The sequence below is a fragment of the Hippopotamus amphibius genome, chromosome 8, assembly GCF_030028045.1.
Source record: "Hippopotamus amphibius kiboko isolate mHipAmp2 chromosome 8, mHipAmp2.hap2, whole genome shotgun sequence".
Classification (NCBI taxonomy): domain Eukaryota; kingdom Metazoa; phylum Chordata; class Mammalia; order Artiodactyla; family Hippopotamidae; genus Hippopotamus; species Hippopotamus amphibius.
The window spans coordinates 114,175,823-114,189,611 of record NC_080193.1 but is presented as its reverse complement, the minus strand read 5'-3'; the positions used below and the strand labels follow the sequence as shown (position 1 = coordinate 114,189,611).

The 13,789-nt window shown below is 37.3% G+C and overlaps 1 protein-coding gene across 1 annotated transcript in view; it reads left to right on the top strand.

The window, feature by feature from the left end:
• COL3A1 (collagen type III alpha 1 chain) overlaps positions 1–13,293 on the top strand; it is a 38,070-nt gene extending 24,777 nt beyond the window's left edge. The window contains exons 30-51 of the mRNA XM_057744520.1: positions 418–516; positions 604–711; positions 969–1,022; positions 2,428–2,481; positions 2,579–2,632; positions 3,363–3,416; positions 4,161–4,268; positions 4,708–4,761; positions 5,040–5,093; positions 5,290–5,451; positions 5,568–5,675; positions 6,198–6,305; positions 6,989–7,042; positions 7,130–7,237; positions 7,714–7,767; positions 8,144–8,251; positions 8,548–8,601; positions 8,698–8,805; positions 9,670–9,964; positions 10,633–10,820; positions 11,192–11,434; positions 12,167–13,293. Coding sequence (XP_057600503.1) covers positions 418–516; positions 604–711; positions 969–1,022; positions 2,428–2,481; positions 2,579–2,632; positions 3,363–3,416; positions 4,161–4,268; positions 4,708–4,761; positions 5,040–5,093; positions 5,290–5,451; positions 5,568–5,675; positions 6,198–6,305; positions 6,989–7,042; positions 7,130–7,237; positions 7,714–7,767; positions 8,144–8,251; positions 8,548–8,601; positions 8,698–8,805; positions 9,670–9,964; positions 10,633–10,820; positions 11,192–11,434; positions 12,167–12,313 — 2,376 coding nt within the window. The 3' untranslated portion in view covers positions 12,314–13,293. The remainder of the gene's footprint in view (positions 1–417; positions 517–603; positions 712–968; positions 1,023–2,427; positions 2,482–2,578; positions 2,633–3,362; positions 3,417–4,160; positions 4,269–4,707; positions 4,762–5,039; positions 5,094–5,289; positions 5,452–5,567; positions 5,676–6,197; positions 6,306–6,988; positions 7,043–7,129; positions 7,238–7,713; positions 7,768–8,143; positions 8,252–8,547; positions 8,602–8,697; positions 8,806–9,669; positions 9,965–10,632; positions 10,821–11,191; positions 11,435–12,166) is intronic.
• Positions 13,294–13,789: the final 496 nt, after the last annotated feature.

The following is a 13,789-nucleotide window of genomic DNA, read 5'->3' as shown; positions in this document are numbered from 1 at the left end:
CAATAAATTTGCATCATCTGGAAAATTAAATTTTCTGACATGAATAAATACTGTGGAGTCAACTCAGGGACTGAAATTTCAAAAGAAAACCCTTTTAGTGCATTGGTTCTCTATAGGAAAACTGTTTTGGTAGAAGAACTTTAAAATTTGCCCCTTGTGATAAAATAATAATAATAGTGTCAAAGCTAGCTCATCAGACCAGGTATCCAAGTTTCCTTGTTTAGATTAACTAATTTTATGTTTCCATTTCTTACTCAGTTGATCAAATGTCACTTATAATTATAAAAATTTCCAAATTGTGCAAAAATATAAGTTAAGAACCTTGTGGTCTACATCAAAATAATACAATTTAGGGTGTTTTTGCTCTGTTTTTAGCATTGGTTTTCCTAACAGAGATATTCCATCTTCCTACTACAGGGTGACTCTGGTGCCCCTGGTGAACGTGGACCTGCTGGAGCTGCAGGGCCCCCGGGACCTAGAGGTGGAGCTGGCCCCCCTGGTCCCGAAGGAGGAAAGGTAACTCCACATAATTCAATTCAGCTAGATTTTACAAAGTGCATTTCACTTCTTTCTTGTGCTTTACTATTTCTCATTTAATTTCAGGGCCCCGCTGGTGCCCCAGGGCCACCTGGTACTTCTGGTTCACCTGGTCTTCAAGGAATGCCTGGGGAAAGAGGGGGTCCTGGAGGCCCTGGTCCAAAGGGTGACAAGGTACCAACTTATTTTCTGTTACTTATGTAATAAAACAGACTTTGTTAGTTAAAGGAAGGCAACATTACTAGCAAGTAATCTGTTTTCAAAATTAATATTATCATTTCATAGTAAATGAAATTTGAGATGGATTTCTAGAGCAACTTTTTAATCAGAACACCTACTATTCATTGCAGAGAATCTTGAGGGTTGCTACTCTTCTTGGCCTGTTTTCACTGAGGATACCTCTATCTGATGACATTGGCTTTTATTTGCAGGGTGAGCCTGGCAGTTCCGGTGTCGATGGTGCTCCAGGGAAAGATGGTCCAAGGGTGAGTACTCGGACTGGGGAGAAACAGGATTTACCATATGTGATATGGAGTAGTCTCTCGCTTCAACTTCTATGTTTTCCAAAAACTCCTTATGATACGTTAGATCATATTTTGCCACCTCCTGGGCATTAAGAAGATCCATATGACGTGATTGTTGAAATTCCTGATTTCTATCACTAATAGTTCAGACCTAAGAATTGAAAAAAATCTCAGAAGTATGATAAATTTTATAAGCTAAAGTCATCATAAGTCACTAAAATCCAAGATAATTAATACTGCTCATGAGGAACTTTTTGGTTTTAAAAAACATTAGAATTCCAGGGTACATTCATACCATGGAATACTACTTAGCAATAAAAAGTTGATACATGCAACAACTGATACAAACACCAAGGACCTCATGCTGAATGATAAAAGTCAGTGGCAAAAGGACATACTGCATGATTCCATTCATGTAACATTTGTGAAACCATGTAATTACATAGAACAGCTTTGTGGTTGCCAGAAGTTAGGAATAGGGGCGAGGAAGATTGTGCATTTGAATATCTTGATTGTGGTGGTGGGCATGCAAGGGCATAAAATTGCATAGAGCTAGATACACACATACACACACAAATGAGTGCATGCATAACTGATGCGAACTGAATAAGCTCTGTGGATTGTACCAATGTCAGTTTCTTGGTTTTGATACTATACCATACTGAAAGAGGCTGGGAGAAAGATGTACCAGATTTTCCTGTATGTTTTCTTTGCAGCCTTTCCTGAATCTATATAACTATTTCAAACTAAAAGTTTTTTAAAAAGTACATTACAATCAATTCTATTCACATTAGTAAACCCCTAGATATGAGTGTAGCAAGTAAACATGATAACTAAGCCATTAGGTAGACATTACTATCGTTGCCTTAAACAAATTCATAAATGTTTCTCTTTTAACAGACTAGATCGGTAAGCCATCATCCAATTTTTTTAAAAATCTAATATTTTACTTATGTAATATAAGTAAAACTTTAATATTTGAAGATGTCAATGTGAAAAGTTTAATATGTATAACAGTACTTTGAATGGTGAAATGAAATATTTTGAAGTATTACACAATTGAATATGGCAATGCACTTTAATTTTAAAAGATGACTGTGAGATCTTACATCACATCTTTATTTTCTGCAATAGAAAAAAAATGAATCAATAAATTCCCATTGAATTATAGAATCCATAAAATCTTATATTTACTAAACTCTGCACTGTTTACACAGTGAGTGAAGAGCATATCATTCAAGCCATCAAAGAAATCATATTATCTAGTTTCTTAGATGAACAGTATGTCCATATATATGCTCTTTGATTAACAGGGAAAACGATGCTTTTTATCTTCAAAATTGAAGTATATTTTCATTTTCTTTAGGGTCCTACTGGTCCCATTGGTCCCCCTGGCCCAGCTGGTCAGCCTGGAGATAAGGTAACACTTGACACTATTTAGAAACAGAAAATGTCTTTTGTTGTCATCCTTGTTGTTTGGATGCAGGGCAATACTAATTATTTTTCTCTTTTTTAAGGGTGAAAGTGGTGCCCCTGGACTTCCGGGTATAGCTGGTCCTCGTGGTGGCCCTGTAAGTGTTAAAGACGTTTCGACATAATTTTAACCCTACACAGGCAGCAGCTATCTGTGCTTCCCTCTTTAGCAATTCTGCTCACAGCCCTGAGTCTCAATTATGGGATACTGTCTTTAAGCATCTTATAACATACAAGGCAAGGTTAAAGTTCTTAAACCTAAAAATCACAAAAGATCATTTCAAATCTTGTCATCTTCCCTAAATAATTCTGGAAAAAATATAAAAATTGCACAAATAATATGCACTTGTAAATGAGTATTTCTTAAAGCTATAGGATCTCTGCCTGAGGCGTCTTCTAGATTTAAAATTCTCTACCTTCAGAGTTTGCAGACTCAGGAGAGAGATTTAGTCAATGTTTTTAATTAATTAATTAGTTGAATGATTGATTTCTCAAAATTTTTACCATACTTTTATTTTTATTTTTAAATCCTTACATTTTTAAAAGTTACACAATTAAGTGTTTAAACACTTCAGAATTCTCAAATTATTTTTCTTGCAAATAATATCGCAGTCAGAGGCAGCAGGAAGTGATGGTTCTGGTGTTGCCTACTTTTATTTTCATTAAGAAATGGAAAAGTCTTCAGAGGTTAAGCTATGTTAGTTAGCTTTGCACACTAATGCTATCTTTCCTTAGCTTAAAGGAAAGATAAGATGATAAAAAAGGTGACGTGAGCTCCCAATGGGAAGATGTCTTCACTGTGACTAATGAGTATATTTTTCACTTAAGGGTGAGAGAGGTGAATCTGGGCCACCAGGACCTGCCGGCTTCCCTGGTGCTCCTGTAAGTATGAACATTAAAACATACATGTCACACAGCCCAGATTCACTATCTCACTGAAAAACAGCAGAAGTAAAAGTCAAGTCTGAATTCTAGTCCCTCTCAGCCACTCATTCCCTATGGGGTTTCATTTATCCACCTCCTTTTTTTTTTTCTTTTACTTTATCTTCTCTCTTACTGCGTAGAAGATGGAGATAAAAACACCTGGCCTCCCTTTATGCCAGGTTAATGAGGCTAACATGATCCCCTAGACTTAGAGCGCTCTGAAAATTTTAAAGGTTCTTCCATTATTAGATGCTACTAATTAAAATTTGTTCTAAACCCCATTGTTCTCAAGCGCATTTACTGGTGCTCGCTTTGAAACGCACCATTCTCAGAGAGAGGTTCTCCCTTATGACAAGTAATATACATCTTACCACTTTCTTGATAATTTTCTTTGATCATAGAAGGTTTGGAGGGCAGGGCGTGCATCACATGGCATGTGGGATCTTAGTTCCCCAACCAGGGATCGAACCCTTGCTCCCTGCAGTGGAAGCATGGAGTCTTAATCACTGGACCACCAGGGAAGTCCCTGTCATGGAAATATTTTTATTGACTTTGTTTCTTCCATGTCTTCAAAGACTCTTCTTTTCCAATTTTATTTCAATCTCTCTCCACCTGAAGAATTCTATTTTCTGAAGAAAAATGATAAGCCCAGTGTATTGTGAAGGATGTCAGCTCACAGGCTGTTTTTGTTTCTGAATGCAGGGCCAGAACGGTGAGCCTGGTGCTAAAGGAGAAAGAGGTTCTCCTGGTGAGAAAGGTGAAGGAGGCCCTCCTGGAGCTGCAGGAGCCCCCGGAGGATCTGGACCTGCCGTATGTACCTCTCTTTCTCTAAGCCTGCTAATGGAAAGCACTTAAGTTTGTCGATAATTTAATATTTCATACTGAGAGAGCTTGGCATGGTGACAAGAGTACAGTTTTCCTAGGAGTACAGTTAGGAGTTTGAAGCTTGGCTCCAACAATCTAGATATGATCTGAGTCAAGTTATTTTAATGTCCCCTTAGAGTTACTGTTTTTATTTTTTTGATGTAGCTTCTCATTTCTGTGGTAGTGTTTTCCCTCAGTTTTATTGAGATATAATTGACATATAACATTGTATTGTATAAGTTTAAGATGTACAGCATAATCACTGTATGTATGGCAAGATGATTATCGTGATAAGCAGTTATTGACTTTCAGAGGCTTAATGCTTCTCCCAAATTTTGATTTTGGTGCTATTCTTATAAACCATTTCCATCTCCATTCTATATAGGGTCCTCCTGGCCCCGCAGGTGTCAAAGGTGAACGTGGCAGTCCTGGTGGTCCTGTAAGTAATGATCCTCTTTATTACTGAAAAGCATTAATTAATATCACTGTATAAAAACTGCTTTGAAAGCACTAGATCCCTAAAGAGAGTATAAAATTATAATCACTCATTCGTATGTGAGTTATATGTAAATTCCAAGAGGAAAAAACAAACCATAAGTGAACCCAGAGTAGAATGCCAGTCCCACCACATTTCTTACAAGTTATATTTGTTTTTAGTGGCTAATTATTTGTTCTCCTTGATTTTCAACATTCAAAAATATATTTATATTTTCACAGGGTGCTGCTGGCTTCCCCGGTGGTCGTGGCCTTCCTGGTCCTCCTGGCAATAATGTGAGTACTTTTTAAAGTATTTCCTAACCATATATTCCCTAAAGAGCATTCATATATGCATAGGGTGAGAAACGTATCCATTGCTACTTCTCTTTTTATTAAATCCCATATAAAATTATTTGAATGCAAGTAAAAGAGGGAAGAAAACTTTACTTTTTCATTATAAAATATTCAAATTTCAAACATTTCTTTGTAGGGTAACCCAGGCCCGCCAGGCCCCAGTGGTCCTTCAGGCAAAGATGGCTCCCCAGGTCCAGCTGGTAGTAATGGTGCTCCTGGCAGTCCTGGGGTGTCTGGACCAAAGGGTGATGCTGGCCAACCAGGTGAGAAGGGATCACCCGGCCCCCAGGGACCTCCGGTGAGTAGTTTCTTTGCTCTGTTAATTGACAATAGTTTTATTTTCAATCACAAATCCAGTAGAGGAAAACATAGTCACATAAAGTATAACTAAGATCTCATTATCTGTCATAACAGGGAGTTCCAGGCCCACTCGGAATTGCAGGGATTGCTGGAGCACGAGGTCTTGCAGGCCCACCAGGCATGCCAGGTGCTAGGGGCGGCCCTGGCCCACAGGGCCCCAAGGTGAGTATAGCTATCTTTCACCGGACTCTTTGATAGTCCTCAGGTGTCGCATAACCATAGCAAGTACGTAATGAACAAGTTTTCCTGTGATTAGATGCAAATTTCTGATATTTTCAGATTTTCAGGAAGCATGCATATTATTAAAAGCCTCTGGAACACAAAAACAATGCACGTCATAGACCACCCTTGAACATCAACACAAATAGATTGATATCACAGAAAAATATCTTGTCGTCTCAAATACCGGTTAGGAAACTTGTCAGCATTCTTCCTTTCTCCATATTAGGATGTATTCTAACAAGATAATTGATGTAATTACTCAAGCTTTTGGTATCCAGATTCATTGAGCAAATTAGAAAACACAAGAAGCTTGCTTCCCCAAAGCTTCTCCCTATGGCAAGGATAGTTTTAGGAAGAAATTAGGATTCTAGGAAGAAATTAGGAAACAAAGACATCTGATAATATCATATTAATTGATTTCCTAGATTAAAATACAAATTTATTTTATTTTTTTGTACGCAGGGTGAAAATGGGAAACCAGGACCTAGTGGTCTCAATGGAGAACGTGGTCCTCCTGGAGCCCAGGGTCTTCCTGGTCTGGCTGGTGCAGCTGGTGAACCTGGAAGAGATGTAAGTACTAGTTCTTAGAAAATATCCAATAAGCCGGGTAGTATTTGATAATTTATTTTTGCAAGGGTCAAATGGGCCTTACTTTCGGTCTAAAAGTGTAATTATTGCCACATTCCAAAGTTCCTCTTCTTTCTCTAGGAATAGATAGTCTTTCTATTATAATTTAGAATAGCCTTAAATATTCGCATTCATTGGTATTTACCTAATGAATGATCATTAATGGAGAAGAACATGATCTTTAGTTAAATAAAGAAAAAAGGAATGCAGAGAGACCCAATTTACAACATTCCTTCTAGGTAAAAATATTCTGCATGTTATCTGTGATTAGTCTTTTCTTAAATTGTAGATTTCTATTATCAGCTTAATTTACTGTGTGTCAAGATTTTATTTCTTATTTCTCCCCTAAGGATCCCTTTTAGACTTTTTTTTTCTAGTCACGTATCGCTCTCTCACCCTGTGAAAAGTTAGTACCACAGATATACTGCATATCTGTTTAGATCTTGTCATCCCTTGCAGGGCCACACCCATTGTCATATCTAAGATTTTTCACTCCCAAGAACCAATTTTTATCCTCTTTCAGATAATATTTTTCCCATTGAGAATGCATGGCTTAGATGGTATTTAAATGGTTCCAAAGAATTTGATTTCTTTTCTTCCTCTTTTTTTTTTTTTCCTTTAATCAGGGAAACCCTGGATCAGATGGTCTGCCAGGCCGAGATGGAGCTCCTGGTAGCAAGGTATAACAAGCACATGTACAGTAGGTTCTTGTCATTAAAGCAATGGCTGCTGATAGATTGATTTTGGAACTGTGAACTTGTCCACAGGGTGACCGTGGTGAAAATGGCTCTCCTGGTGCCCCTGGTGCTCCTGGCCACCCAGGCCCAGCTGGTCCTGTGGGTCCAGCTGGAAAGAGTGGTGACAGAGGAGAAACTGTGAGTTCTAATGAACACTGTCTTTCCCTACTTCTCTATTTTTCTCAATAAAGAACTCAGTAGGTAGAAGATAGAATGTCATATCTGCCAACCAAAAGACCTACTCTCATTTGTTTTACAGTTTTGTATGCTAGTCAGTTTTTAGGCAACTGTGGTGATAAAGATATATGAGAATTTTCTGGCAGTAGTCAATGAAGAATTCATTTATTAAAATTCCCAGTGGTGTTCATCACACCAAGTATATATCAACTCGGTCAATATAAGATTGAATTAACAGGATTTTCTCAGCTTTCCTGTTTAGACCCTCTGATAAAGCTATAAACAGGGAAAGGATTATTAAGGAGAAAATTGTACTAACTTTCAGTAATAGCAAGCATATCATTATTCCCTCACAATGAAATTATTAACATTTAAATTAAACAAAACTGTATCAAGAAATAAACACGTCCCTGCGTGTTTGTTCATTTTTATTTTAGGGCCCTGCTGGTCCTGCTGGTGCTCCAGGTCCTGCTGGTGTAAGGGGTCCTGCTGTAAGTCTTTTTATTTTTCTTTTTTTTTGAGCAAATTCTACAATGTAGGAAATATTCTATTTTCTGCATGTTCAGGAAAAAGGGATGACAATACATAACTATGGAACCAAATTTAAACTTTCCTTTGATGTTATAGAAAGCAATTTCGGATCTAAAGGCTATGGGTTTACACATCAATTACTGTGGCTCCATATAATTCTCAATCTGAGACCAAAACAACCACAAGAACAATCTTTATTTTTCCAGGGATGCAGTGTTTGTTGATGGGATGTCTAGCTTGTAGAATGTTATAAAATGGACTGAATTGTTATCAATTCTATTTTGTTTTTCCAATGTGTATGTGTGTGTGACCTTAATTTGAAATGTGTTTGCGAAGGGTCCCCAAGGCCCACGTGGTGACAAAGGTGAAACGGGTGAACGTGGTGCTAATGGCATCAAAGGACATCGCGGATTCCCTGGTAACCCAGGTGCCCCAGGTTCTCCAGTAAGTGCATCCATTTTGTTAGAAAAGCCCCTCAATGTGTTTTAACTGATGAGATAGGCAAATCTTAGAGACCAAGAGTAGAAAAATGTTCATCTGTGAAAGCCCATGCTAAAAGAGATTAGAAATGGATTAGAGGTCTTGTTTGAAATAGTAGTTGGCATGAGACAATGGTGATATTAAAGGAAAAGGAAGTCATATTTTATCATGATATCCATGTTCCTTGATCTGATCTTGAACATACAGTTTCCTAAGCCTTTTTAAAGTCTTCATCCATATTCACCTTCTTTTCCTTTCAGGGTCCCGCTGGTCACCAAGGTGCCGTTGGTAGTCCAGGACCTGCAGGCCCCAGAGTACGTACCACAGAAAGATATGGGAAGGTCCATATTTAAAAATATTTGCACTCCAGGAAAGTATTCTAGCATTGTGATATCATGATAATTTCTTAGGGACCTGTTGGACCCAGTGGGCCCCCTGGCAAAGATGGAACAAGTGGACACCCTGGTCCCATTGGACCACCAGGGCCTCGAGGTAACAGAGGTGAAAGAGGATCTGAGGTAAGGCATCACTTATAAAAGTGTGTTTTTAATTTGCTATAATTTTCACAGTTTCAGAAACACTTTGCAATATTTTTAAACTGAGATAGTGAGTTAAACACAATGCAATTACCAAACGTAAGAACCAAACAATGGCTTTAAGACATTCTTCACCACATGAAGACTTTCTCCATCATGCCATAATGACAGGAAGAAAAAAAACCTTTCTAACAGTTTATCAGATAATAGTTCTATCAGAATAAAGACACAGCCCAATTAATAAAGTGAACTCTGCCCGTGCTCATCTCCTGTTAGAGTTCTCACAGTTATGACAGTCACAATGATTGACAAGTATAGAGTGTATTCCACTTCTCAAATGGCTCCCATGATTCCTGTTTTGCTACTGATATCGTCATTCCTAATACATTCTATCCCACACCTTTGGGGTAAGTGGAAGAAAAACTCTTATCCCCACAAGTTACACAGTTAAAACACAAATAAGTTAAATGGTTAACCCCCAAACACAAAGTTAATGACAAACCTGGGATCAGAATCTAAGTTTCCTGATCAGAACCCCTCTGCCACGTCAGCATCAGAATTGCTTACATCGTTTATACAGAAGGAAACGTGATAGAATAAAATTTGTGTTCTAACACCGTTGCTTCTTACACACTGGAACACACTAAATTTCATAATGCTAAATTATAATTATTATAAATTGGTTAATATTAGATCATAAAACAACCCAAAGAAATTTTTATTAAAATAATTATGATGACACAATGTATTAATTGTTTGTAATGCATTTTTGGGAGCTAGCAACTTATTTTTTCAGTGGATACCAAACAAGCACACCTCAGTGACGTATGTTCTTCCCCTTCCTAGGGCTCCCCAGGTCACCCAGGACAACCAGGCCCTCCTGGACCCCCTGGTGCCCCCGGTCCATGCTGTGGTGCTGGGGCTGCTGCCATTGGTGGTATTGGAGCCGAAAAAGCTGGTGGTTATGCCCCATATTATGGAGATGAACCAATGGATTTCAAAATCAACACCGACGAGATTATGACTTCACTCAAATCAGTCAATGGACAAATAGAAAGCCTCATTAGTCCTGATGGTTCTCGTAAAAACCCTGCTCGGAACTGCAGAGATCTGAAGTTCTGCCATCCTGAGCTCAAGAGTGGTATGTTGGGGAATCTTTCACACTCATGGCAACAGGATAACAGAGAAAACTGTTTATATTAGCATTGAGGGAAAAGGAAAATTTTACTGTGAGTAGAAAATATTATGTAGCAGAGATAATACTTAAAGAATGTTAGTTGAATTGAAACCCCTTGATATTCTGAGGAAGAAAACATGAATTTTTGTAGGTGTACTTTAACTGAAATATAAATTCAAAATATTCCAAATGTACAAGGGTAAGTCAAGAGTGAGGATAATTTTTGACTCACCCTCACAGGAAAATTTAAAGACAGTTTTGTAGACATTTTAATACAAATCATAGCTTGGCATGGTTTTTCATATCATCACAAAGGTCTTTGAGTGATAAACAATGTATATCACTGTGTTTTCAGGATCAAATACTTATAATTTGATGTAGATATAATTTGTAATTTAATTATTGCAACATTTATTTATTGAAATAATTTTTATATTAAATCTAATTATTAAATTTTTCAAATTAAGAAACAATCTAAAAGTTCCTCTATTATGCTACCCTATAAAGTACAAATACATAAAATACAAATACATTAGCAGTCAACATTATGAATGCCTTACAAAATCATTTTGGTTCAGATTCCATTATTGGGTTTTATAACCAATCCCATTGTCCTTTTTGTGACTATTCAGGAGAATATTGGGTTGATCCTAACCAAGGTTGCAAACTGGACGCTATTAAAGTATACTGTAACATGGAAACTGGGGAAACATGCCTAAGTGCCAGTCCTTTGACTGTTCCACGTAAGAACTGGTGGGCTGATTCTGGTGCTGAGAAGAAACATGTTTGGTTTGGAGAATCCATGGCTGGTGGTTTTCAGGTAAGAAAAGATACACCATTTTTCTTTAACTAATCCATCTCTACTTACCTGACTTTTTGTTCCTCCCATTTGTTACTCACAAAACAAAATTAGTTAATAAAGAGAAAAGTGCAAAATTTTGTATACTCACGTAACTACTTCTATAACTTGTCTCTCAAAAAAGCTAAACTAGATTAAATTATACTTCATATGCAACCATCTTTCACTTTTCTTAAGATCTTCTTTAGCATTAATGTTATACATGCAGTAAAGACACAGGCATACATAAAATGTAAGAACAATTTACATTACAAGGACTGTACTACGCTGCATGAATCGCAGCTAAAATGCAGCTAAAATGTTTGATCAGCTTTATTTGTTCCCTATCACAGTTTAGCTATGGCAATCCTGAGCTTCCTGAAGATGTCCTCGATGTCCAGCTGGCATTCCTCCGACTTCTCTCCAGCCGAGCCTCCCAGAACATCACGTATCACTGCAAGAACAGCATTGCATACATGGATCATGCCAGTGGGAATGTAAAGAAAGCCTTGAGGCTGATGGGATCAAATGAAGGCGAATTCAAGGCTGAAGGAAATGGCAAATTCACCTACTCAGTTCTGGAGGATGGTTGCACTGTAAGTAACAGCATTTTCATAAGTATGGATCCTAATGAGCTTAGCATGTCTTGTCTAGTCTACTTTGAAAAGAAGGAATAAAAATAACGAGAGTGAACAAAAGATGGCATTTGGTGTGAATTATATTGAATCTACTGATTCATTCCAGGGATGGTTAAATGGCACAAAAAATGAGTATATCTTCTCAACCTCCAGGTGAAAACCAGCTGATGTGAAAGCAACTGAAATTTAAATCCATGATATAAACTTTACCAGATAATTTAGACAGTTACTATCCATGCTACATAATTACCATCATATGGACTCAATCTAAAATCTTTTTAATTTTAAAGGTTAACTTTAAATCAATCATTTGTTATTATCGTTTATGAACAGAAGGAGAATTCACTCCTAATATTAACAAGTTCCAATGTGAGAGACCTATCCACTTCTTAGGAAACCAGCTCTATGCCTGGTAACAATGACCAGAACCAAGCTTTCTGAGAATGGACTGGCCTGTGGCAGCCTCCCTGTTGGGTTTACCCTGAAGCCCTAGAAGGCTTTTGGTTAACAATGTGGTTTATCAACCTGGAGGATTATCACTTTGAACAGGAGCAGGTCTCACATGTATGGAAGATAATATACATGGCAAGTTGGCAACTCCCTTCAACAAAGTCTTTTTTAACTTCTTCAATCAGAGAAACTAATTATAATGTCATGATAACTTTTTTTTCTTTTTGCTCTTTTTTACAGAAACACACTGGGGAATGGGGCAAAACAGTCTTCGAATACCGAACACGCAAGGCTGTCAGACTACCTATTATAGATATTGCACCCTATGATATTGGTGGTCCTGATCAAGAATTTGGTGCGGACATTGGCCCTGTTTGCTTTTTATAAACCAAACTCTATCTGAAATCCCAGCAAAAAGTTTCACACTCCGTATGTGTTCCTCTTGTTCTAATCTTGTCAACCAGTACAAGTGACCAACTAAGTTCCAGTTATTTATTTCCAAAATTTTTGGAAAAAGTATAATTTGACCAAAAAAGGATACTTTTTTTTTTTTTTTTTGCTGTTACACCAAATACAGTTCAAATGCTTTTTGTTCTATTTTTTTACCAATTCCAATTTCAAAATGTCTCAATGGTGCTATAATAAATAAACTTCAACACTCTTCCAATAACACTGCGTTACATTCTTTGAATCCTAGCCCATTTGCAGAGCGATGACGGTGCTTACCATCAAAAGATAACCTTTCTTCTGAAAAGTCAAACATGAAATTAGAAAAGACCTTCCTGTTTCAACTACCTCAACCTGGTCATAAACACAGATGAATTCTATAAGACCCAGAAGATGAAAAAATTTGTATAAAATGCCAAAATTTATAAATTTCACTAAGTTCCTAAAATATTTGGTTAAAAGAAAAAGAGTAGAGTGTAGTGCAAGAATTTAAAGAAATATTTTTGAAGCCATAATTATTTTAATCTTGAATATCAACTGCTTTTAAAGGTGCTTTTCCTTTTTCTTGTCATTGCTGGTCAAGATTACGAATATTTGGCAAGGCTTTAAAGACACATGTTCTGGTGCTAATGTACTTTCACTTTTAAAACTCTAGGTCAGAATTGTTGCCTTGCATTCAAAACACAGATGCACATCATCTGTACATGTCTCCTGTCAAAAAGATTTCCTGGTGTGTCACTGAAGGGGACTCTTTCTCTGCAACCTGTAAAAGTCAACAACAACAACAAAACAAATTATGGGGCTGCTTTTGTCACAATAACACAGAGAATGTGTTGAAATTAAACTTTGTAAGCTTGTATGTGGTTGTTGATCTTTTTTTTTCCGTACAGACACCCATAATAAAATATCATAATAAAACATTCCTGGTTTTTGTCAACTTTTCATAGATTTAAAAAATGCACGTTTACAGTCAGAAACTCTAGTGATTTTTCTTGAAAAAAAGGATATTGAATCCTAGCTCTCTGGCTTAATAATGCAATGACTTTCAGAAATATGAGATAATATACCTCATGTTGGGAACAGAGATAATGCTCAATGGGGAATCTTGCAGATTTTTTTAAAAATTTTATTTATTTATTATTTTTTGGGGGGTACACCAAGTTCAATCATCTGTTTTTATACACATATCCCTGTATTCCCTCCCTCCCTTGACTCCTCCCCACCCTCCCCGTCCCAGTCCTCTAAGGCATCTTCCATCCTGGAGTTGAACTCCCTTTGTTATACAACAACTTCCCACTGGCTATCTGTTTTACAGTTGGTAGTATATATATGTCTGTGCTACCCTCTCGCTTTGTCTCAGCTTTCCCTTCAGCCTCCGCCCCCTCCCAAACCTCGAGTTCTCCAGTCCATTCTCCG